Raw genomic sequence first — 27,704 nt, forward strand, 5'->3', positions numbered from 1 at the left:
TACTATCAAGGGGTCTTTTATGTATGCGTAATCATTGTGAATTATAACAATTTATGTGATCGATATTAAAGGTGTTTAAAAGCATGTATTTTTTTCTATATTATTATTCTCCTATATTATTATCCTATATTATTATAGCATTCCTATATTATTATAATATCCAATTACATGTTGATACACAAGATATACAGATTATTATTTATAACGTTTTGGTTTTCTTAATTGAGTCATTCATGTAGTACAAATGATAAGAAATTAGTAATAATTCACAGAAAAAGGATATCGTAGTAGAAATATTATAAAAAAACATTTTCTGTTTTAGTGTAGAGTTACTCCTTCTTACAGACAGTGTCGTACAAATCTGTACGTCTCTGAGAAAATGTAGGTATCTGAGCCCTTACTTCCTCAACAACTTTTAGATCTGATAGAAAAAAGAAACATACGAAGTAATAAGTAATGCTTACTAATAAATTCAACAAATACAGAGGAAGATGGCTAAATCGATAAATTAACGAGACTAAAAATTAATTACATCATGGATCTCTCGCTTTTAATTTTAAGCTGTAAATTACCGATATCGGTGACTGCCATATTCTCTTGAGTTTCCAAATCGTAAAGAATCTTTCCCCAGGGATTGGTCAACTGTGTATGTCCCCATGCGATGTAACTTGCTTAAGGAACACGAGCCGGTGATATGCAGGCAACGTATAATTGATTATCATTCGCTCTGAAACGCTGAAGTAATGACCAGTGCAGTGGTCCAGTGGTCATATTGAAGCAGGTCATATAGAAGCAGGAAATATGAAGCCACCGAATACCAATTAACTTCGTAGTTGCACGGTTCACATTCCATCATTTCTGAATATGCGAGGACAGTCCTCTTATTATGCTTTTAATTCTTTTATTTGTTTCATTTTCAGCAAATATACTGGTTTTTTAAATTAAGCTTCTTTTTATACAGAGTTACAGATTATATTAATTTTATATAGAATATATTTAAGAAAGATATTTAATTTTTTGCTAGTTAAGTATTGATCGATTAAGTTACTGTACCTTTGTTCCGATAAATGCGTGCCATTTCCTCGAATCTAATATCATAGCAAATGCCAATACCTATTTTGCAGCCCTTCACATCGAACGTCGTTAGGGAGTTACCAGGACTGAGTGAATCACTCTCTCGAAAAGTAATCTTATTAGGAATGTCGATGTCGAATAGATGTACCTAATAACATAAAAATGTAGTCGCTAATTCTATTGCTGCAACTTTTGTAATTTAATATCAAAGTTACCAACTCCTAAACTTTAATTATTTTTTATTTAATAACTGACAGCGTTTTTATCACTTTCTTTTATTAAAAAATCTTATCATTTAATAATGTTTAAAAAGGAGAAAAATAAATATAATAATATTTTAAGTATGTGAAAAATTTATATTACACATTACAACAAAAATGGGCGTTTCCCGTATCATAACGTATTTTATAAACCGTAAATTATAGAATTGGTTATAGTATACGTATGTACATATGTATATTCCTAAATTATTCCTAGATAGAGTCACTTTCTTCACCCCAATATTTTCAAATTCAAAGCCATAAAGGAATATATTACTTACCTTTCGGTGTTTTGCTATCAAAGTTCCATCGGGACCCCAAATAGTACAGGTATTGTACAATTTATCGCCCTCTATTTCAGGCATCGTACCACCAACTACATAGATGTTGTTTTCTTTAGCTGCGTTCGATGAAGCAACGCTCGTTTCACCATCAGGAATACTCTCGGCGTATTTTGGAAAGTACTCTGCATTGCAATATTTCAATTAATGAAAAATAACTGTCTTTTGTTCCAACCATAAATTAAATTGAAATGTTTGTCAGTTTTTTATTTTCTAAATTATCAAAATAACTAAGTTTTATATTTCGACTTAATTAAATATGCAATTACTTAGCTAATAGTATATATAATAAATTGTTTCTACAGGTTCAAAATGAAAAATGAATATTTAGAAATATTTAATTACGACAATGCTATTTGTGTTAGCATCAGTGGCTTGTTACTCAACAACTTTGCTAGTACTTTTTGAAACATAAAGTTAGTTTTCAATTAACACTTATACTAGAGGCGGAATTATAAATGCAAAATAATTGATAATACTAATTTATAAGTACCTAATTATTAGTATCTTAAAAAATATATTTATACAAAAATCACGATAATCATGAAAATGGGGAAATCCTATATTCTCGACTCAATTCACAATTTATTTTGTATATTAATTAGATTCCGCGCTCATCAGTACGTACTCACTGGCGACATCGAGAAAATGTATCGGCAATTCCTCGTACGACCAGAGGATCGGAAATATCAAAGGATATTATGGCGCAGCGCGAGTGGAGAAACAGAAACATATGAGCTTAACACCGTAATACTCTTATCATAGAAATAGAAGCAGTCCTCAATTCCCGCCCGCTAACTTCTATCTCCACCGATCCAAATGATCTCCTAGCCCTCACTCCCGGACATTTCCTCATTGGCGATTCATTAATGTGCTTACGTGATCGAGATTTCAGGGACATTCCATCGAACCGACTCTCCAAATGGCAGCATATCCAACAGCTTAAACAACATTTTTGGAACCGCTGGCATAAGGAGTATTTGAACGAGCTAACCAACCGCAATAAATGGAGCAAGGGTGGACACAGCATCCAAAAGGGCACAATCGTCATCCTCAGAGAGGACAACGTTCCCTCCATGCATTGGCCTCTGGGCCGAGTTATCAAGGTTCATCCAGGCGCCGATGGTGTCATCCGGACAGCTACAGTTCAGACGGCAAAGAGCATTTTGGATCGGGGCGTCAAAAGGCTTGTCCCACTGCCAATTCAACCCGATCTCGAGAAACCCGAACAACTAGCCACCGAGACGAAATAAGATGGGAACTTCAACCACACCTCGCTAGTTTGATCCGTACCCTCTCAACGGGGGGAGAATGTTACGCCATGCGGCTTACCATAGGTCATATTCTTAACTATCGATCGCGGCACTATAATGTCGCAGACGGATCGTCGCGTCTGCCCGGCAAACAAACATTGTAATGGCAAGCGCATGGTTCATTAAGCAGGGCGACTTCCAGAAACGTCGACTCGTGGCCCGTATTTTACCTCGCGTAAAAGAATGTGGCGTGATCCGAACGTAGTGGGGGTCGCCTTCCAGAAAAAACGAAAAAAATCGAAAGGCGTTCAGAACTTTTCGAGAAGTCGAACCGTCAACACATGTGGTATGTCGCGCATTACTTATCAACCAAAACGCAGTTACATTTTTTTTGTTCCATTTATATCTTTCTAGTTAATAAGTTGTTGAAATAAACATTAATTTATTTGTGTTAATTCTGTGGAATTTCATTGAACTACCCTTATTATCATAATCGAAATAAGGGGATCGATCAGTTCGTGGCGTCGATTATTTAATCGTAACGGGAACTTACAACTCTCGTTGACGTGCTATCTCGCGATCGCGTCTCTCCGCGAACGGTCGAAACAAAATGATTCACTAAAAACTGTCCTGAATTCCTAAGAATTTATTTACCGCAAAACTTACAAAGTGTTTATTTAAAAAATGAGGTTGAAGGTAGTCCTTTTCTTTCATTTCATTCATTTTCATTTTCTTTCTTAAGTATGGCTAACACAATATCTAATCAATTAAAATTTTATATTTTCACGTGAAAAGTTTCTTTAGATAATTATTATCAACATGATGAATAACTCTTACGGATTACTACGTGTCTGTAGGGCAATCCGGTGGACTTGATCGGCTTTTTACTTCGAAAGTTGAGTAATCGGTGTCGCTTTCTTACGCATCTTTGAACTGTAGAAATGTTTTAAAATTGTTTGATCCAGAATGTACCACACCGGACAATCAAGAAGGCAGGTGCCTTGACTACAGAAAATGTAAACCTCTGCAAGAAATATGGCAGATACAGTACCGTACAGCCACCGATTTTTATAGACGATCAGTGTGCAGATACCAGGGCAATGTTACGATCGTTTGCTGTCCGGATGGTCCAAACAAAGAGAAGAGAGAAATTTTAATAAAAACTGTGTATAAGTATAAGGCTTGGCGACCACCATACTGTGGTTTTAGCAACGTCTCTCATACCAGGGTGGTCGATGGTAAACCAGATGAACTTGGTACGTTTTATGTCTTTCTTTCCGATTAATAATAAGCCATTTACTGCAAAGAATGAACTTTAAAGGCATTAAACAGCACATCAATGTACATTTCAATTAGACTAAATAATAATGCTATGATTTTATCGGTAGTAACTTTACTTATTGACTTGAATTATTTCTTTCTTTTACTTCATGTTAGGAAGAGTATCTTTTTGCTTGAAATAAAAAATTGATATAGGAGTAATAATATGGATAGAGATCAAAAACTGTTAGGGCAGAAATTACACGTTTGAACTTTATAGTTCAGTATAGTTGAAATAGAAATTATATAGAATTATTTAATAATTTGTATTCCACTGGAATAAAAATTTAATTTCTCTTTATCAAATCTCTATTTCAGAGTATTTGTACGTATGTACTTATCGTCTGCTGTATGATCGAATATCGAATAGGTAATAATCGTTGTTACTCCTTATGTGAGAAAAAATTATGTATATTCACAACTATGACTATTGCATTTTAGGCGCTTGGCCATGGATCGCTGCATTAGGTTTTCGTAATCCCCGAAACCCAGACAAACCACTATGGAAGTGCGGAGGTTCCCTGATATCGGCTAGGCATGTTTTGACCGCAGCACATTGTGCACATATGCATGGAATAGAAAACATACACAATCATAATATTGCCATTCTTAGATTGGTGGAGGAGGTGCCATTTTCGAGTAAGTCCTCAAATATATATATATGTATATATATATATATGCTAATGAGTATTACTGAAGTATCATATCTTGAAATTTCTTACTGTACACATATATTGTGTCATAAAGCATGTACAATTCTTTCTCATACTTTTGGTCATTCGTTTCCTGCATTTTCATTTATTTTTTTATTTTTCAGGGTAAGTATATCCCATTTGTACGAAAGAGCCCCTACGAAAGAGCAACTTCGTCGGCTATAACCCCCTTGTTGCTGGATGGGGAGCTTTAAGATATAGTAAGTGATATCAATTTTATAATAAAATTAAACAGTTCCAGTCTTAAATATCTTTCTTATTTTCTTCGTAGGACGACCACGACGTAATGCATTAATGGAAGTACAAATGCCAGTGATTAAGAACGCCGAATGCAAAATAGCTTATTCCAAATTTCCTAATGCACCTGATATCACTGATGGTATAATATGCGCCGAACATGCTCAGGGTGGAGAGGATTCTTGTACGGTAATTAAGTTACAGAGTTACTACAAACTATACGGTATCTGAAGACACGTCAATTCGAATTAACATCAAATCGACGTCTTAAACATTAAAAATAATAGATAAACACAATTTAATAGTTTTGCCCACTTCTCACACCTCATTATGGTATTTAATGTAATTTCCTTCTAATCTTAGTTTTGCTCAAAATACATATAACATGTACATTATAAATTGGAGTATTTCTATACACAAATCAATAGAAGATTATTACTGTATATAAGTATAATTTCAATACAATTCGATGGATATATTTCAGTATCTTTGATTAAAAATTTAACGATCCTTTCAGGCTGACCGCGGCGGACCACTGCTGATACAACATGAATTAACCTCGTATTTAATAGGTATTGTGTCTTACGCTTATAAGTGCGGCACAGCTGGCTATCCCAGCGTTTACACTAGGGTCACATCGTACCTTGACTTCATTCTCCAAGCGATGCAATAATATGATATTACTGTTCCATAAATATCATTGTGTAAAAAACATAAAGTTGGATTTTCTTATTGTGGAGATAAGAAACAGCTCAAATTTACATTGTTTTGTACGTTACAAATTATAGGCTTAAAATGTACGAAATGTAACTTTGAAACGACACTAATTTTTTACGCACGATAAACCTCCACGACTTAGGTATGTAAAGATGATAAACGTATATTAATTCTATTAATTTGGTAATAATAAACCAACTTTCTGAGAAGTTCTGTAAATTTCGTTTCTGTTGTATCAAGAGAATAATGGAATATTCCACCTAGATCGTATACTTTTTGTATGTACATACAAAATTTTCCGGCTAATCTAAAACACTTCATAAGATAGAGAGCTTCTGGAGATTCGGACACAGAGAGTGCATAAAATACAAGATAAGTCTCGTGTCTTTCAAAATTATTTTTTATTCGCTAAAAACGTCCTGTGTACTCATGCAATCACATGCAACCTCGAAACTTCGCTTATTTTTTATCACTTTCCAATTCAATACACTGTTTCTGCATTTTTGACTATATGTAAGAGAAATTTCCATTCAGCCAAAGGTGTACTTACAGATTATAGATTCCTATACGACTCTCGGTAAAAATTTATCCGCACTCCAGATACTTAAAACTTCTGTCGACCGTATTGATCCATCTGCACTCTTCGTATGACGTCAATATCTGTTCAGTGCTGCTGCGTAGGTTTCATTGTGTTACGTCAATTCGTTTGTGACCGTTGCACGAGTAATGGCGCTTTGCAATGGTGATTTGCAGGAAAACAGTGCAGGATGCTGTGATTCGTTTCTTGTGGTCGGAGGCAAAACATTTTTTAATGAGAAAATACGAAGGTCCTTCAGCAAATGGACAAAGTGTATACAGAAATTGAGTGATTATGTCAAAAAATGATGTATGTCTTTTTTGATAATTGCTTAAAATAAATTCTACACCGACAGAGCGGGTAACTTTTTACTCACCCTCGTAAGACACTTAAATTTCCAATCTATTATGATGAATAAAAGAGCTTATACTATTAAATCTAATTGTATTTTGTTGCATGAGAGTACACGTGTATGTGATGTACATTACCTTTATATCCCCTTGAACGCTTCAATATTGCGCATATATACTATATTTTGTACAGCTTCTATAAAATTTTGTATGTTTGTTTAGGCTGTTAATCTAGAGGCTGGAGTACAAAGAAGTGGCACAATGATGTGGGCTGATGACATTTATAATTATCAAGGAATCACCCCTACATTCGCTCAGGTATATATCGTTGACTATAATGTATTTAACATATATGATTGTTAGAATATTAATAATTAATTTTTAATTCTATCAGAATTTTAATGAAACTGTCCCTTGGGAAGGAAGAACTGATACCTTGATATCACGGTTTGTACATCCTATATGTACGACAAATTTTAGAACATTATGTAACGAAGAACCAGATCGTCGTGGCCATGTGATGTGAATAAAAGGACTTGAATTTGATGATATTTTTATAATGTTAGATAACATAACTAAGTACCTTCACAGTAAGATAGGATGACATGGTTTACATGATCTTAATGTTGTTCACTTGAGTGATGATATTATAAGGAAAAGTGTAATATCACAGGTAGGATGATTCATAATTTAGAACTACTAACTCATGTATGTATTAAAAATTAAAGAAATATATTAAATTTTATAGGATATTTATGTTTAGTAACCAGTAATTCAGAGATTGGTATTCATGGTTACTATAACGAGGCTGTAGAAACGCACCCTTTCTTCTTTGCAAATGGTCCTGTATTTATGTCTAAGCCGAAACTGGAACCTCTGAATAATTTAGATTTATTCTTGTTATTTTCTAAAATACTTATCTACAGTATACCATAAGGAATGATACCGTATCCCACCTAATCAAGTGCCTTAAGAAACATCAACAGGATATCACAGTAATCCTTTATCGACTGATATGTAAGTAAAAGTTATGTGTCATTGTTATACACAGTTATGTGTTAGTGTTATACACAGTTATTTATCATTTTCTATTAATTCAGTTGTAGCCACTACAATATCTATGACACTAGTAGTAATTATAAGAACAATAATGATGTTCTATAAGAGGAAATGATGATTAGGAACAAAAACTTACAGGTAAGCCAAAGTATATGTTATTTGCCATTTGAAAAGAAAGTTACTAACTTAGAATTTTTTGATAAATAATAATTGTGCAAAATATATTGGATTTCAAATTTGTCAAAAATTGAAATTTAAGAAGCATTGTAATAATATAACATTAATATTTTGATTTTTCAGGAGATATCATACGGTGGATGGATAATATGTAAAAAATATTAAGCAGTATATGAATTTTCATATTGCGTAGAGATAACAAAATGAATTTTAAAAAATGTCCACATGGTAATAAGAAATAGCATCATGACAAAGAATATATAAACACAGTTTCATTTTTTATAAATAAAAATTTGTTGTTCCAGATTTTGAAATATAGTGAAACGTTTAATTAGTATCTTAATATCTTTAAATAATTATTATTTTAGAATCAATTGTAATTGTATCATACGTACTTTTGAATTCGTGCAAGAACATATGTAATTTTGAAGTAGTTATTATTAGGAAATTGTTAGACGCGAACAGTATGCGAAAAGTTAGTATGCAGTGTAATAATTATCAATCAAAACACAAGAATTAAATTCTTGAGGAAAAAATTTCCGGAATTTCTTATTTACATGATTATAAAGAAATCCATAATAAAAAGGAGCTGCTTTCTAATACTTCTCTTCCTTGTAATGCCTATGTTAATAATAACGAGGTTCGACTTTTTGTTTTTAGAGGGATACTGGAAAATTTGAAAGTACAGTACCATTGGGAAGAAAATCACGATATTGAAAACGATATTTGCAAGTAAATTTCCAAAAAATCTGTTTTCAAATTTTCGCTTTCTATTTCACATTAAAAGAAAGGGCTGCCTTCTTTCTCTGCAAGACAAAACAAACATTCTGAATCTCGTATCAATGAATGATGTCAATAAGTTATTTTTCTTTTCAGATTGAACAATATTCCAGATTTATTCATAATTTCATACTACGCGAAGAATAGACTTTCATAGGTATATAAAGGAAATATTAAGTATAGGAAAACTCTTTTTCGTTGCAGGTGACATATGCTTCACGGTTGAACACATGTATTTTTGAACACATATAAATGAAAAAGTACTCTTATGGAGAAAAAGAATTGATACCTTCGATTGACATTAGATAATGTATATAAACTTATGAACAATCACTATCTGTTTGTATTTTAGGTGCACATGCAGATTTGTTGGAGTTCTTATAAAATGTACATCTTGTACGAGCGTTTTATTCTTCCAAATTTTACGATACTATGTCTCATATAATAACTATATGGATTAAACGTAATATAAATGATCCGAAAATAGACTCGAACGACATTAATTGTCTTTCTATTTATACCAATATCGAAAATACAAGTAAAGCTGGAGCAATAGTATGCAAGAATGGACTATTTATTATTTTAAACCAAATCATAGCATATTCAGAATGCACAGTATTATTATGAAACGACGAGTTTTATGTTAATTCCGACCGATTACAATACCTTTCTTTCGTTTACAAGGAACGACGAGACTGGCAGTTGCGTGATTTGCAATGCAAAAGCCGCGATATCTGCACGATAACCTAACCTCAACCGATTTTGTTGTACTATTCTTATGTGGACTTCGTTTGTACCACTTTCGTAACAAAAATAGAATACGTAGAACACAGCATTCCGTTATGCGATATTGTCGATTCCTAACATCCGAAAAATCAGAGATAATTTTTTCTCTACAGTTGTACATTTGTGTGAAAAATTACGAACGTAAAGTTGTTTGGTGCATGCACAGTCCTCCCCTCCCCTGCATTTGTGTGGACATGCTAGAAAGATTCACTTTTCCACGGTGAAACTGTATGTATTATAATTTCATTTTTACAAAGGTCGAACATCCTACTATGCATAAATTTAATATTAATATAAGCAGGTTTCGTGTTAAGTATTACATCTGACGTATAAGCACACGTGTGTACGAGCCTTGGTTTTAAATGTCTTATAGTAGACACCGAAAAGATTATTCAGTTGGATATCTGACTCAACATCAATATTTTACTAGGAGATAACATGTTAAGAACACGTTGGTGGATGGCATGGGAGATGATGAATGAAGACATACTTCTGTGAGATACGTAAAATAGTAGTCAGAACGTATTTTGGCGCTTGGGGACAGCAACAGCTTTTTTTTGTTTTTATTTATTTGTTGAAATTACAATCAATTCTCGCGTTCAGAATTTTCAGTAATTTTTCTGGCGTGGCGCAGTGACATGGCTGTTTATTTACAATAAGTTAATACTTATTATAGATAGGTATAATTTATAAGTATTATAAGTAAGTGCATATGCTTAATTTGGATAATTAAATGAATCTAACGTTTAGGTCTAGCGGGTAGTGCCTCTTCAGCCTGCGAATCTGGTCCGTCGTATCGAGTAGTCCAGTGATTAGGGGGTTTCGGTGTTTCTTGACTCTTTTGCTATATCTGTCGCTATATTTTGCTATTTCCTCTTTGACTGTAGGTATCTTGAGGTCGCGATGGATGGTTTCGTTGGTAACATACCAAGGTGCGTCTATTAAGGCTCTTAGCGCTTTCGATTGGAATCGTTGTAGTATTTCGATGTTGGAGTTACTTGGACAGCAACAGCTGGTGATACTGTCATACACCTCCATTTATAAACTTTCGAAAATCGATGTGACCTTCAAACTTTAGTGTATTCTGTTTCACTGCACAAAATGTTTCCGAAACGTAAGTTTATTGTTACAATAAACTTGACTAGTGGCTCTGAAATACTATCCTTGAAAAAACAATGGGGAAATTGGAGCAAAAAAAAAGAAGGAAATAAACAAAGACCTTGTTGGTTCGTAAAAATAAAATATGCTACAGGAAAAACTTTTTCCAACGGATTGAGATGCGACTAGCTTTAAAAGCTGTGACGCGAATCGAGCGTTTGTCTACAAGAGCGCATTTTCGGTGGATATATATGTCGGAATGACATTGGGGATAGGGTTGTCGGTGTTTGAGGAGTCTTCATTGAAGGTAGCCATCGTTGCGGTGTAACGAAGATACGATTTATTGACACAGGTATGAATAACACAGGTTTGACAATCTACCACGGCGGTGAGACGTCCGCGACACTAGTGACAGTGGTCTCCGGTTCAATAACGAATCCGCGGCCAACGGGATGACAGATGGGCGTTCTCGCTGAATCTAAGTCTGACTCGTAAAAATAATTGCTGAGCGTAAAGACGTTATTCTTTGGTCGACGGGAGCGCGTAAAAGAATGCCCGTCCCGTCCCGATGATGCCACAGAGGAAAACTATAATGGGGTATGTCTAAGGACACGAGATCATCGGATTCGTCGAGGAAAGCCTTCGTTTAGGAAGTAAGGGAAATTGACGTTGCTGCTAATTGGTCAATCTCCATATCGGTGGTTAGAAAAAGATGCTAGCCGCCCTCGAGGGAAAGTTGCTAGTGGGAGACGCCGCTCGTTGAAAAATATGTCTCCCCTATCTTCCCGTAGTTGGGACAAAGACTGTTTGTCTGTTTGAAGGACTTTAGTTAACTAAACCTTAAGATTTATAACGGGCCCTCGGGCTAGCCGAACATGTACTGCGGAGACGCATCGACATCTGGCAATCATCTTATTCGAAGAATAGGCTCTGCGTGTGGCGAGCCACGGGACAGAAACCGTTGGAATGTTTACTGTCGCGTGTCACCACGAATATTTCTTTTATGGAGATCTATAGAATTACTCCATACCTTTGTTAGACAAAGCGTTCATCCCGTGACCGCGGCTACGTTCGGCGACTGACTGTCGCCTCGAGCCCAAGCTCATTATCACAACTCTCGAACAATTACAATCGGATTGAATAACTACAATTGTTCAATTACAGCTATAGTAGACTCTAGGTTACAATGTTGCGGGATTATCCAAAATTCCAAAGGCTCCGGTGTTCTTTCATCTCCGACATATAATTATATAATGACTCATTGAAAACCAGCTTTCATTTTTTGTTGATAGTATGGTAAGAAAATGTGAAGTTCGAACGCTTATAACGATTGCCTGAGTTGCGTCATCCTTGGTTTTAGGAAAAGATAGGGAAGTCACTGAAGGGTGTCGCGGCTTCGATGTCTTTCGTAGCTGCGACGCGGAAGCCTCTCGGTTGTTCTTTGAACAATCGTCAACGTGGACGAACGTCAAAGCGAAACCACGCGAATTCGGCATTTCCAATAATACGGAACACTGTAAACGCGACTGCGTTGAATTCGTTCGATTAATTCCTAGCAGTATCTATAAACAGTGAACTTAAGGCCCCATACACAACTGCATACGCTAGGTTGTAAGAAATAATAGCTATATAAGTATGTAGCGACACATGAGTTAGAGAACGATGCAAATCGAGAGCGACTCATATTATTGTTTTGCCTCGTGACACTTACACAGTCTTGACGTACATGTAACGTCAACAAATATCTCCAACAGACTCAGGAAACCTGAACCGCCTTGCACACGACACCGACTCCCAAAACAAAGGAATATGAATTCGGCACATAGGCATAAGATAAACGAACATCTAGAAGGGCTGTGTCTGGATCGAGTCTTTCAGTCTTTCGGTAACGGTCAAATCGCACACTTGTAATCCTATTATAAAATAAAGGTACCTCGAACTCTGGTTCAAGAACCCAACATTTTTTTATTATTATTTTCCCATTATTTTTACGTGACATTTTGGCGATCCTGCCAGGATCCATTCGCTTCAGTGTAAACGAAGTTACGATTTCGGTCTACGGACATTATTGAAGATCGAAGGATTCGAACTACTTGTGTTATGAACTTTGCTGTCAATAATTTACCACGGTGGACCAAATCAACGGGGCCACTGTCAGCATAGAACAAATCAACAGAACGAGTTTGACACTCAAACAACACATTTGAACGCGCCACAGAGGAAAACACCGCAAGGGAACCTCATTATACGAACTTACGTATCAAGGTGAGAAAAGTCGGAATTCTTTTAAACAATATAGAACGCGAAAAGTTAGTTTCTCTAGTAACTCTAGCGAAGAGACAATATGAACAAGAAAGACTCAAAAGCCGAGACAAGTTTACCCTCTACAAGTGGAGTTCAAAATAAAACGGGATCACTCGATTCCTCTACCAGAGTAATTTTAGACTTAATACAGAGACAGAACGAAGAATTTCGACAACAATTTAACGAAATAAAGAATGCTTTAAAATTAGCGAACGAAGAAAATAGAAAACGCGCTAACGAAATGGAAATATTAAGTAGAAACCTCTCTCGTGTTAAACTACCACAAATAAACGTAAAATCAACTGAATTCGGTTCTATGATGACTGACGATGACGATAATATATCAGTATTAAAACACGATACTAATCCACCTCCACCTATGCCACAAAAGCCACCAACATATGTCCAACCATCCAATCCAACAGCTGCAAACTCTGGAAATCTAAAAGCTGTTTAGTATCTCCGATACTAAACGGAGAAAACGATATAAGTGTAGAAGATTTTATTCGTGAAATAAAAGAAATGAGAATGATGTGTAGCGAACAAACGTTATTATTAAAAATGATCAAAATAGAGAAAATTGTAGGAAAAGCCGCAATGACAGTCCGCAATATCCATATTAACGAATTCGAAACTCTGTACGAAGGATTAAGACGTAACGTAGCTACTCAAGCATCAGTAAGAGAACACCAAGATCAGTTAAGAGTGATAAAGCAAGGAATAACCGAAAGCGTGCAAAATTATAACATTAGATTTCGACGTGTTTTCAACAAACTTCAATACAGCATTACCAATGAATATAAAGACGAACTAACTCGATGAGCGATGAACGATCGACTATACATGGTTTCTGTGATTGACTATGTAAGAGGCCTTCGTTCAGAAATAGGACATGTGCTATTGGCTAATCCCCCCCCCCCCCTCCAAACATCATCGATGCAGAAAAAAAGGCAATGGACGTGGAAAAATACTTTCGCGAAGACAACACTCGCAGACGGATGACACGACAAACAACCACTCCACCATCTTATCGTAACCAGACGTCTCGTCCAGTAGGTAACCGCTTCACGATTACAAGTAACATGAATAACAAAACTCCACCCACACAAAACATTCAACCAAGAATGAATAATTTTACAAAGCTTGAAAATCGACCATTAAACGAAAGGCCACAAACGAAATGTTTCAAATGCAATCGATTGGGACACCTTGCCAATCAAGGCCAAAATTTTCGAATACCGCCTCAAACAAAAGCCCCTCCAGGAATAAACCACATTCAAGAACAATCAGAATTAACAATGCTACCTCAGGAAGATTATCCACAATACGACTACAATTACCAGGACGACGAGGATTGCGATTTTTCGTTGACTCGGGAGCAGGAATCAACTTGCTTAAACGAGGATGCTACCCAGGAAGAACAATAATACCAGACACATAGAAATTCTCCATGGAACATTCCAAATACGAATCCAATTCCAAAATTAAACTAAATTTATTCAACAAAGAGATAGAATTTTCCTTAGTATATGATAATTTCCCTATCATAGAAGACGGCATATTAGGCTTACCCGGTTTAAATCAATATCGATTCGAACTCTCCAATAAAACATTAAAATTAGATAATAATACTCTTCTGCTGCAGCAAGAACCAACCCTCGCATCGGGAGAAATCGTTCAAAAAATTGTATACTTCGACGGAAAGCCAACGCCAGTATGCTTTATCAATGGTGGTAAGTTTTCAGTCCAAATTTCTAACATTATTGAAAATATAAACACTGTAGATCAAATCGAAAAATTCAAATCTTTGATTCGACTATCGCATATAGAAAAACCTCTTAGAGAACCTATGTAGTATTTTCGTCTGTACCTACTTAAATTATATTTATCTTATTTTCCTTTAAGCATTCGTGAACGTAGTGGTAATGAACTTCAATGTGTTTAGAATTTTTTGTGAAATTTCCGTACTTTGCTATACTTATCACTCCAGAGTTATCGTCATGAATTTTTACAGGGTTATTGTCTAGATTTACATTGAAGACCTTCATAATTTCTCTAATAGACATTAATTCACTCACCGCTTCCGATAGAGCTACATACTCTGCATACGTTCAGGCTTTTGTTACACACCTTTGTTTTTTAGATTTCCAACCGATTACATTTCCATACAATTTAATTACATATCCAGAAGTAGATTTTCTATTTAAATGATCTCCTGCCCAATCAGCGTCCACATAACAATCTATCGTTTCACACTTTTCATTCCTTTTCTAATGTAACCTTAAATCTGTAATATTAAATATTTCAATATTTCGGTACAAATATTTCAATATTCGCAAAGCATATTTAAAATGTATCTTGCTACAACAATCTTGAAATCTACTTAAGATAATTCAGACTATAACTTATATTGGGTCTGGTATTTGTACTAATATACAGCAATGCACCAATTAAGTTCTTGTATCCAATGTCATTTCTATTTATCTCAGCGTTTTCAATTTTTAAATTTGTTTCCGTTGGTGTACAGTACAATTTGCTGTTTTGTAATTTATATTTGTTCGCTAATGATTCAATGTATTTCGTTTGGCTTAGTTTCATTTCATTTTTTATATAATCATACTCTATATTTATTCCAAAATATTCTTTTACTTCACTTAAATCTTTCATTTTAAATTTATCAGGTAATAGCTTCTTTACATTTTGTATCCTTTTTTCGTTTTTACTACAGATTAACAAATCGTCTACATATATTAGCAAATAAACAACATTTTCCCCCTCTCCATGAGTATATAGGCACAACTCTATGTTATTCTTCTTAAAATCCAATGTCGTCACATACCTATCAAAACACTCATACCAGTCCCTCGGACTTTCTTTTAACCCATAATGCGCTTTCGATAATTTACAAACTCTATTCGTTCCGTCTGCATATCCCTTTGCTTGATTTACATATACCTCCGAACTTACTTCGCCATTTAAAAAGGCAGTTTTTACATCCATTTGCTCAATGATTAATCCATTTTGACAACAATATGATAGAAGAGAAGAGAATATATGTCATCAACGACTACGTTGCTTTGTTGAAATCCTCTTACCACTAATCTAGCCTTATACTTGTCATCTGATTTTCTCGTGTAAACCCATTTTACATCTAATACTTCTTTGCCTTTTACCCTCTCTACCAATTTCCAAGTTTTGTTTTTATAGAAACACTCTATTTCTTTATCCATAGCCTGTTTCCAATTTTCACTATTTTCACAACAAATCGCCTCCTCAAATGTACAAAGGATATCTACTCTACAATAATTTGCGTGAATCTCACTACTGTTTTCCTTTTCTGGATACCTTACTGGAGTTTTCTTATTACGTGTAGATCTCCTAGGAATCTTTAAGCTTTCAGAACTATTATCATTTTCATCTTCTCTACTTTCTAACTCTTCCTTATTCATGCTGTCCAATAAATAATTATCTTTACTATCATCGCTAACTGCATCGAATGAATTCTCCTCAAAACCGATACATTTTTTGTCTGTTTCTACGACCTCTACATGTCGCTACTGTTATTTTTACACCTAATAGGACTCTCTAACCTACTTCACTATATCCTAACAGAATTCCCATATCTGCCTTCTTGTCCCATTTGGAAACTCTTTTTTGTTCTGGCCTTCTTACAAAAACTTTACTTCCATATAGATGTAGATTTTTAACACTTGGTTTTCTCCCGAAGAATATTTCAAAAGGTGTCTTTCTTTCTATAGTATTCGCTAATATTCGATTTTTCAAGTATGCCGCTGTACAAACTATTTCCGGCCAGTACCTTTTATGTACTTTCGCTTCCGCTAACAAGCAACGCGCCATGTCCATCACTGTTCTATTATACCTTTCCGCTGTCCCGTTTAATTCATGTACGTATGTTGGGCAATTATTTATTCTTATACCTTTATCCCTAGCAAATTTATAAATTCGATTATTTAAATATTCTTTACCATTATCGCATCTTAATATTTTTAACCTCTTGCCCGTTAAATTTTCGGCTTCATTTACGAACTGTACGAAAGAATCAAAGACCTCATCTTTTGATTTTATACAATAGATCCTAGCTATTTTACTATAATCATCGATAAATGAAATGAAATATTTTTCTCCATTGAATCCGGTAATCTTAAAGGGACCACATACGTCCGTATGAATAATTTCCATTATTTCCCTAGCCTTAGTTCGATTATTTTTGAAAGGTAAGTTATGCATTTTGCTTTCTATACACACCCTACATTTCAAAAGTTCCTTTTCAAATTCATTCGGTATGCCAGTCACTAGCTGCTCTTTACCCAAAATCTCTAAATATTTAAAATTTACGTGTCCTAGCATCCTATGCCATCTTTACTTTTTACTCATATCACTACGTTCGCCACTGTTTACTAAGTGCTTCTTCCTTTCAATATACTTTTCATTTTATATGTACCATTCTCTTTGACCGCTAAAGCTGTAAGTTTACTGTTCTCATCTATTATTTTTGCAATATTTCCTTTTGAAATAACCATATTATTATTATCCGTTAACTTGCCGAAACTAATCAAGTTTGCGGACATTTCCTTCACATAAAAAATTTTATTCATATTTATTTTATTTCGTTTTTCAAATGCTTCAAAATAGCTTATAACATTTCATAATTTTGTTGCCTTTATCGATCTATTATCGCCCAAATATATGTCGGGTTAACATTAGAATTAGGGTTAGGGGCGTAAAGCGAATCTTCGTTTGGATTACACGTCGTCGTTATGAAATAGAGAAGACATTGGCTAGTGCAAATACGATTACCATAGAACCGGACAAGTAACCGTGGTGATTAGATACTCGAGAGACTAATGACAATGATCCTAGGTTCAATAACGAATCCGCGGACAACGGACGGTAGTCGTACGCACTCGCAAAAATCTAAGTCGGATTCTGTGTTAGTATTCGCTGACCGTAAGGAGTTAATCCTTTTTTTTTTGTCGATGAGACCGCAAGAGAGAATGACTTTCCGTCCCGGTGATACCCCAGAGGAAAACTATGACGGGGTGTGTCTAAGGACACGAGATCATCGGATTCGTCGGGGACATCCTACGTTCGGAAAGTAAGGGAAATTGACGTTGCTGCTAATCTCCATATCGGTAGTTAGAAAAGGATGCTAGCTGCCCTTGAGGGAGGGTTGCTAGTGGGAGACGTCGTTCGTGGAAAAATAGGTCTCTCCTGTCTTCCCGTAACTGGGACAAAGACTGTGTATCTGTTGAAGGATTTTAGGTAACTAGATATTAGTGTTTATGACGGTCCTCGGGCTAGCCGATCACGTACTGTGGAGACGCGTCGACATCTGGTAAACATCCTGCCCGGAGAATAGGATCTGCGTGTGGCAAGCTACGGGACAGAAACCGTTGGAATGTTTACTGCCACGTGCCGCTACAAATCTTTCTTTTAAGGAGAGCTATAGGATTACTCAATGCCTTTGTTAGGTGGAGAGTTCGTCCAGTTGACCGCGGCTACGTTCGGCGACTAATTGTCGCCTTGAGCCCAAGCTCATTGTCACAAGTCTCAAACAAATACAATTGGTTAGAATGATGGCAAATCGTTTAGTTACAACTGTAGATTTTAATTACAATGTTTTTATGGATTTTCCCGAGGTTTCGGAGAGAAGGCACCGGTGTCCTCTTATCTCCGACATATATATTTACCGGTTCTTTAAGGTCGATAGATTTATCAAAATAATTTACGTCGTTAATAATGTGATCGGTACAACCGCTATCTAATAGGCATGTTATTTCGTTACCACTTATCTCGTTCATCTCGCTGCTGTGTGCTGCGTGCGCTGTTGCCATCCATATGCCTGCTCCTGAGTTGCCATATTCGCTCGTGCCGGCTGCTGATTGACGATGGAAGTTTCCACGCCCCCTGTTCGTATTGCCTTTGTTTCCTCTTCCTCTGCTGCGACCACGTGTTGACCCACGCCGATAACTGTTACTGCTTCCCGCTTGGACGCCATTTTGACACTCTCATGCAAAATATCCCACTCTTCCACATTTGAAGCATCCTTCCTTTTTTGCAGCAAAGGCATTAGTTTTCATTTCTCCTCGATTAGACTTATCTTTCTTTTCCGCTATTTCTATTTTATTCTTCACGCACGCTACCGTTTGTTTCTCTTCTTTCACTGCATCTATTATATCCACTATGTAGCTATACTCTTCGGGTAACGTATTGTTTTCGCACGTTCGCGGGGAGACGCGATCTCGAAGAAGCGCGTCAATGGGAGTCGTAAATTCCCGTTACGATTTGCTAATCGACGCCGCGAATCGCTCGATCCCTTATTTCGTTTAGGATAATAAGGGTAGTTAAATGAAGGATAACGCTGTTGCTAACAGGTTATTATATATTTTCACAAACCAACAACTTCGGTGTAACACAAAATGAATATTTGTTATGAGATGACTACGAATGAGTGCGACCTGAGTCTCTAGACGGATTATCGCGTATACTGATGGATTTGTCGACTCATTCGAATTGCTGACCGCTTGACGAGATGCTTGATTGAGACTGACTGATCTTCGGGTGTAAACCCGGTCGAAGGATGTTGACTGTTCGAAGGATGTAAAATCAGTGATGTTCGGAGACGATGCTGTGGCGGAGGAAAGCTAAGGATGGGTGTGTCTAGAGCACGGGAGCATCGGATTTGTTGGTGACGATTTTGACTAAGGGAGTGAGGGAAATAGTCTTCGTTGTTAATTGGTTAAACGAAGGGTCTTAACCGCCCTCGAGAGAAAGTGGTTCGTGGGAGGAAAGTTGCATCATACGTGAGAAAAACCAACTTTCCCTTGTCAAGCCGTAGTAGACAAAGGTCTTTAGAAATGCTTTGGAAACAGACGTTTGTTCAGTTTGAAGGACCTCGACTAGGAAATTCCTAAGATTTATGGAAGATACTTGAGACTATTGAGGGTACGCAGTGAGTATCCGAAGACATCTGGTTGCCATCTTGCCCGCGGTGTGTGGCCTGGGCTAGGTAGAGTGTTACGCGACGTAACACGTATTTATCATGTAATTCAGCTTTTCCCTCTCACTCACTTTTGCGCCTGCACCTTTTAATTCATTTATTAATTTTTCAAGATCGCTAAAAAAACGATGCTGAATCACTGTATTTATCAAGACTTATCTTCTCCAATCTCCTTCTGCACACGATCTAGTGCCGTTGATTCTTTCAAGTACACTTCGTCGAACTTTTTCATTATTTCATACGCTGTTTTTTCTTCCCTAATATATTCGAATTGTCTATTTGAGAAGGCACTGTAAATTATATTTATCGCCTTCAGATCCTTTTTATCCCAGTCTGGATTGTCTGTTTCAGTCTTCACTCTAGTTATAACAATATCACATTCTTTATATCTCAGAAACATTGTTATTCTTTTCTTCCACATACCGTAACCCTCACCATCAAATATCGATAGCATAATTTCCGATCTCTCCATTTTAATTGATTTCCTATTCTTTACTCAAGCGTTCCTACGTGCTTGAAGTATTTTTTCTTTTATTTTATATTCTTTGAACGTTTCTTCCCTTACTAAACTCGCAAGACTAAAAACCACGCACTAAATAGCTTGCAAAACTAGTAACCACGCTCTGCTACCATGTTAAGGTATAGAGAGGATTCGAAAATACAAATAGTTTACTTTATTTCGCACACAACAGCTATACATATATATATTACACTCTGAAGACTTCGATAACCTTCTTGCACGCACGCTTTTGTCAACCACCTCCTCTTTTGTCTCTACTGAGACCTGGACGCCCTCTGACGCTTACACACACATTCACGTGTACAGTGTAAATGTATCATCTACCTAACAAGATCATCAACGTAAAATTCTACCGTCCTCCCGAACATCATAAAACCGAAATAAATAAACAGATGACTGAAATGTTAAACAAAGAGATTATAGAACCCTCCGACTCTCCCTATAACTCTCCTGTCTGGGTCGTTCCAAAGAAAATCGACGCATCAGGGAAACAAAAGTGGCGAGTAGTGATTGACTTTAGGAAGTTAAACGAACTAACAGACCAAGACGCGTATCCACTACCTGACATTGACGATATACTATCACAGCTAGGAAATGAGAAATATTTCTCCTCTTTAGACTTATCCTCAGGGTTCCATCAAATACCCATGGACGAGAATTCAAAGAAATACACTACATTTAGCACACCACAAGAACACTTCCACTATAATAGAATGCCATTCGGGCTCAAGAACGCACCTGCTACCTTTCAAAGAATGATGGATACCATGTTAAGAGGTTTGATTAACAATCATTGTTTCGTTTATCTCGATGATATCATCATATTCGGGCAATCGATAGAAGAACATACTAAAAACTTAGTCATTATATTCCAAAGACTCGGGAAAGTAGGTCTAAGAATACAACCAGATAAATGTGAATTCTTAAAGCCCTAATTAGAATATCTAGGACATGCAGTGACAGCAGATGGAGTAAAACCTAACCCTAAAAAGATAGAAGCAGTAAAGAATTTCAAACTACCAAAAAATCCTACAGATGTAAAATCATTCCTTGGGCTAGCTGGATACTATAGAAAATTTATTAGAAACTTCTCTAAAATTGCCAAACCTCAATCTATTTTTAAAGAAGGACATTTAGTATTAATTCATAACGATCATAAAGAACACAAGATAGATACTGAATGGCCAGGGCCATACACCATTGAAAAAGTGAAAAACCCCTTATTATGAAATAATAGTAAATCACTCGATTAGGAAAATACATGGTAACCGTATTAAACCTTACTTTCCAGGACAATCTTCACCTTCTTCATAGTTAGCTAAGCTAAACGTTATACCCCTTAATGGTAGTTCTTTATATCAAGAAAAATTAGCTCATGCATACTTATATAGCGAATCTGTAAACGTAATTATAGGTTTAGACATTAAGGATATATATGCAAAACTCAGCGAAATTAAAAGATTTAGACTAATGTTAACAGAACATTTTAAAAGTGAATGCCCGTATTCCAATGAAATGATTACACGCGCTCGCAAAAGAAATTTAGACAATGTAATCATGCATATTAAATTTATGACACACACTTGTTACCGAAGAAGGTCATTGAATTTTGTTGGATCCATTTCTAGAAGTCTATTTGTAACTCTGGATAACGATAATTTAGAATTAATGAATAAAAATATAGATAAATTTTTTGATGAAAACAATAACTTAAAAACCAATATAACTTACAAAACAAATTTCAAAACTATAGCTTTACCCTTAACTGACAGTCTAGAAGAAATCCTAACAAAAATTGAAAACGCTCCAAAAATCATTAATAATGTATAATCGTATAGAATGCACCTCAATCAAATTTCCAACGAAGTAAACTCTCTTAATTATGAACATAGAATTAGAAGTCTTAAGAAATAGGAACTAAGTGTCTTATTAGTTATATTGATCTAGCATTACTAGGAACATATGTATATTTAACAAAATAGGATTATTCGATATTATAAGCAAATGCCTACCTTCCAAATTATGTATTCGCGTATTATGTTGTAAAACCAAAGAAAAAAAAAGACACAGGTATAAGCAATATCTCTAGACCAATAGAGACACCTAGCGCACCTTTAAACACATATTCCACACCTGAAATACAACCATTACGAGAATTACCTGAAGACACCAATTCAGTCATCCTCGAAGCAAGGCATGTAAGATTCCAAAAGGGCATACAAAAGGAGGCACTACACCGAAAATAAGAGTCTGGAGGACCAGCCGCACTCTAACACTGGGGGAATGTAACGTCAACAAATATCTCCAACCGACTCAGGAAACCTGAACCGCCTTGCACACGACACCGACTCCCAAAATAAAGGATTATGAATTCGGCACGTAGGCATAAGATAAACGAACATCTAGAAGGGCTGGTTCTTGATCGAGGCTTCAGTCTTTCGGTAACAGTTTAATCGCACACTTGTAATCCTATTATAGAATAGAGGTATCTCGAACTCTGGTTCAAGAACCCAACATTTTTTTATTATTATTTTCCCATTACTTTTACGTGACAAGCAAAGCGTAACGATAAACAAACTCCGGGCAAAACAATGTTGCCGCTACGTGCAATCGTCAACCGAGGTTGAATTTAAAGTTTTCGATACTCCCCCGAGTATAAATAAAAGAACACGATCGTTAAGACAGTTAGTATCGAACATTCTTATAGCGAATTAACATCGAACGAACGTAAGCATTACCTTGTATACACATATCGAGCAACACTAAGCGAACGACGACTAATTCTGTACTGCAAATAATTTTAAATACATTTGACTACACTAAGTATCAACTCGTCTGGTCATTAATCAACAACGCGTTTAATCGTCCTCCACATACATGTTGTATAAGCTACTATGTGTATATTTATTTATGTTTCCCATAGTACAGACGTATTCCTTATTTTATTGTAGCTGTGTAATTTCAGTAGTCTTGCATAAAGGACATCTGTTTTGTTGCAATTGTATCAGCTATTAATTGTAATACTGGAAGCGTTTGTATCTAATCGTCATGCATCTGTGGTGGCACTCGACCATGGAACTTTCCAACGGCTTCGCGACACAAAGCGCTATACCTTCAAAGCGTAAGGCCGACACGCCTAATGTACCATTGATATCCCTACAGTTCTTTCGCCGAATATTCGGAAGAATGCATACGCGGCAACCGTTGCGGACATTTAATAAACGCGTGCGTAGTGGAGATATCGAGGGGCAACAAAGAAAAGAATCCATTTGGTTTCGAATCAAAGATTCATTCTGCCCCGAGCTGCGGAGTGCGAAAGGTTAAGCGTCATAGCGAAGCAAACACAATTAGAGATACGTGATTATTGACTCTTGATAGTTAATCGTTAATCGTTAATTGTTTTTGATCGTTCATCGTTAACCGTTAATTGTTGTTGACAGTTAATCGTTAGTCGTTAATTGTTGATCATAAATTGTTGACTGTTGATTGTTAATAATTTAATTAACTTTTTTGTTGAACATCAAGAGTATTTCTTGTGGGCACCTTCACCCACTATCCACCTCACATCGTTATTCTACATACGGAAGGCAAGATTGATATCAAGTTCGAAGGACAGACCGCAGAAGTCTGGTCTCTGCTATTACCACGAGACCTTTCGAGACCGCGCAAGGTAGTGCCGGGCCCCTTGCAACTGGACCCAGTGAAACGAGACCAGCCGTCTGTAAACGCGGCATGTGGCGATGGCTTTAGTATCCCGTCGCATTTTCGTGACGGACAGGGCACCAAGGATCTCTTTCCTTGTGAACACCGGTGTCAATATAAACGTATACCCGTGCAACAAACTACGCGGATCCGCGAACAAAGATACGTACGAGCTGTTCGCGGCGAATCGAGTGGTCGAAGCAAACCGAAAACGCCTTTCGCGAGTCAAAACGCGTCGTCTCTGACGCCACAATGTTAGTGTCACGACCGGCATACTTCAAATCCGATGGACTGACGATGGAAATAAAGATGTGGCGGCACTCGACGACAATCGGCGGCAATATCGCTGAAGTGTCTAATGAACCATCAACATCCCAACGGTCCTTCCGCCGAAGGTTCTAGAAGAAAGAGCACGTGGCAACGGTCGCGGACGCCTAGCAAATGCAAATGCATGGTGGGGATGTTGAGGGATAACAAAAGAAAGTAATCGGATTCGATCGCAAGTCAAATCATAAGAGCTTCAGTCTTGGAAAGTCACGCCTAGAGTTTGGAAGTGGATTGTAAAGTGAATTGTTGTTAGAAAAAAAATAAAGTTTCTTTTTTTTATTTTTCACCTCAAATTTCTTTTTTCATTTTGTTATTTTACGTGACATTAGCGCATCCGGTATCGGCAACAGCGCGTGAACGACAAATGGCAGCCGCTAGGATTCGTTACAAAATCTTTGTCTCCCGTGCGATTAATTCTGTATTTAGAATAATTTTAAATATATTTGACAATATCAAGTATCAACTCGTCACGTCATTATTTAAATCATCCACCACAAATCCAAAAACAGAATAAGGAAAACAGAGAAACGAACAAATAGAAAATTAAGTTGCTAACATGTTTTTCTATAATAATATTTTAACATCAATATTGTAATACGCAATGTGCTACGCCGCCTAAAACATCTGCACGCCAGCCCGCGCGACCGGACAACAACCGACCTGCGTAACGTCACTTCGACCCTCAATAAACCTAAGGACCCACCATAACTTTCACTTCCCTGTATTGTTTCGCCATGTGTCTTCAATCCGTTTGTCTTGAAGAATTTCTAAAGCTTAAAAATATTCTCGAAACACAGTCGGTTTTTAGAGAGGTCCTTGGGTTTATTAGTCGCACTTAAAACACGGAGAAAGCGGGTATGCACCCATTAGGAAAATCCGAATAGCCCTGTAATAAAACAAGCTAGGTTTTTCTCACGCACACAGTCATCTATCCACCACGATGGTAGGAGACTCCCTACTCATCCCTTCGAGCAGTAGTGCAGGTCATGACCAATCGACACCGCGGTTCGTTGCCCTCACTTTTCCTAACGAAAGTGGGAACAACGAATCCGCGTTCTTTAGGCACAGGGGCACACCCACACCGAACTTTTCTTCCGTATTAGAAAAAGAGCGACAGACAGTCTAAAAACTAACGCCTAACGCGGCAGTCTACACATAGCGCGAGAGTCGCATACTTCACGCAAATCTTTTGTCGGTTCTCGGCGTTGTCGAACACACATCTTCTCTCCTAAATATATTATAGTGCTAAGTCCATTAATACATTAATTTCCATTATAAGAGCCCTGCTCTAGCGTACATATCTATCGCATCTTCGTGCGACAAGTTGTTAACTATTTATTTCTCAACGTCAGTGTAATCTAAGTGTTGGAAATATATAATTTATAATTCTGTGAATCACAGTGTTATACAAATGCAATCACCCCTATTATCTCAACGGAAATCAGGGGATCGATCAATTCATGGTGTCGATTGTTATAATCGTAACGGGGATTTACGACCCCCGTTGACGTCTCTCCTCGCGATTACGTCTCCCCGCAATTGGTCGAAATTTACACAATGTGAAAATGAAAAAATTGGAAGCAACCGAACTACGGATGAAACTAAATCACTTCGCTGCTTGTAAAGATAACTTTTAGTGTTATAAACATAAGTCAAGTAGCAAAGAGCATAAATTGAATTTACCCAAACTCTTCTTGAAATCTGACAAAATGATTCTTTATTTTGTCAAAAAAATCTTTACGTATTTTCCATTCCCATTCGTCGCTTTTTTCAGTGGCGTGTTTATCGCTACGTCGAAACTCCGTCGGGTAGCAGTTAATTTCATTTAAAGTAGAAAACTATTCAGAAACGTGTATACGTTACACAGCAACAAACCAGTCGCCCTGTTATTACCTCGTTCTCAACAGTTCAAATTTCAGGGACAACCGACTACTTAGTATCGACCCAGTACGTCATATTTACACGCCAAAAGTATTGTAAACGAAAATTGTAACCAGACGTGCCGTTAGTAACTACCATTTTTCGCGAAACTTCTTTTTCATTTGGCGGAAATTTAAACAAACCCCGAAACACCGTGGCGTTTTGCAACTGTCTTTAATCCTTTGAGATAAAAAAGATTGACGCAAAATTTTGACGGGATGAAATTTCACGATATATTCAGGTGAAACGATGCGAAATTAGAGCGAAGCTTATAATGGGAATATAGTTTGCTTGTTTGTTGTCATAAAATGAGATATGCAGAATATATTAAAAAATAGAGTATATGTAATACGAAACTTTATATTATTCATGTTATTATGGACAAAATATCACAATATGTTCATATATTTAAATCTCATCCGAAAAAGATTATTGTATGTAGAACACAGTTTAACTGTATTTTGAATTCTTGTTTATCAGATCACAATTGATAAGTTGATATTAGGATGATTATCCTCATTTGAAACAATTTTGTGACTGTTACTTGTCAATATACTTTATATCTTATGTACATTTTAAATATAGTACGCAAACTCGAAGTTGCAAGGAACATTAATAAAAATTCAATATTTCAATAACGCCTTTCATGATTATAATTAAATATTTTTTCAAAATGTCGCATCAGTGTTACATCTAGCACCCCCTCCCCCACACACAAAAGTTTACCAATTTATAATATATGTACTAGTAGATTGACAAGTTACGATTTACAGGTTATATAGAATTCTATTTTATGATTTTATAATTTTTCGTTAAATAGAATAATCAAATAACTTGCAATTAGTAAAATTTCATTTGTTTTATCGTCAAACTTGTGCAAGGGAACATATTAATGCTGGTAACTTTAGTGACTTGCAAAATTTCAATAGTGCAAGACGGGCCAGATATTCAATTGCAATTGGTTGCTATCCATATTTTCATCGGTCTTACAATAACCTTATGTTATCAATTATGAATTAAAAAGTTAATGAAATCACAACTCACCCAAGGCCAATGGGTATGACTTCTTTTCGAAGATCGATTGAAATCTCGAGTTTGTTGTTTGAGACATTCAGTTACCACAAGACAAAAACACCACTCCATTACAGCCGACGTAAACAAAACATGA

The 27,704-nt window shown here is 36.3% G+C and overlaps 1 protein-coding gene, 1 long non-coding RNA gene and 1 pseudogene across 8 annotated transcripts; 2 read left to right on the forward strand and 1 right to left on the reverse strand.

Annotated features, from left to right (window-relative positions):
- The window catches only part of LOC117162209 (very long chain fatty acid elongase 6 pseudogene), an 82,984-nt pseudogene that overhangs the window by 1,140 nt on the left and 54,140 nt on the right, over positions 1-27,704 (forward strand).
- Positions 176-6,635, reverse strand: LOC143304250 (omega-amidase NIT2-A-like). 3 transcript variants are annotated; one of them, XR_013060961.1, is made up of 5 exons: positions 6,466-6,594; positions 1,616-1,800; positions 1,054-1,222; positions 573-858; positions 176-421 (listed from the first exon to the last, which is right to left on the reverse strand). XR_013060961.1 is itself a non-coding variant. In XM_076626642.1 (4 exons), exons 2-4 carry the CDS (start codon positions 1,697-1,699, stop codon positions 719-721), a joined length of 270 nt encoding a protein of 89 aa, XP_076482757.1. In that variant the 5' UTR covers positions 1,700-1,800; positions 6,466-6,635; the 3' UTR covers positions 176-718. The 3 variants fall into 3 exon arrangements, 2 of the variants coding, with proteins under 2 accessions (XP_076482757.1, XP_076482756.1); XM_076626642.1 differs by having other exon boundaries at positions 176-735; positions 6,466-6,635; XM_076626641.1 differs by having other exon boundaries at positions 176-858.
- Positions 6,524-11,658, forward strand: LOC143304251 (uncharacterized). 5 transcript variants are annotated; one of them, XR_013060967.1, is made up of 8 exons: positions 6,524-6,592; positions 6,669-6,852; positions 7,065-7,160; positions 7,237-7,515; positions 7,591-7,859; positions 7,943-8,039; positions 8,202-8,306; positions 8,384-11,658. It is a non-coding gene; the product is annotated as an uncharacterized LOC143304251 (long non-coding RNA). The 5 variants fall into 5 exon arrangements; XR_013060965.1 differs by lacking the exon at positions 6,524-6,592 and having other exon boundaries at positions 6,719-6,852; positions 8,384-9,872; positions 9,946-10,377; XR_013060966.1 differs by lacking the exon at positions 6,524-6,592 and having other exon boundaries at positions 6,719-6,852; positions 8,384-8,810; positions 8,955-8,969.

This window comes from Bombus vancouverensis, unplaced genomic scaffold (genome assembly GCF_051014615.1).
Source record: "Bombus vancouverensis nearcticus unplaced genomic scaffold, iyBomVanc1_principal scaffold0028, whole genome shotgun sequence".
Lineage (NCBI taxonomy): Eukaryota > Metazoa > Arthropoda > Insecta > Hymenoptera > Apidae > Bombus > Bombus vancouverensis.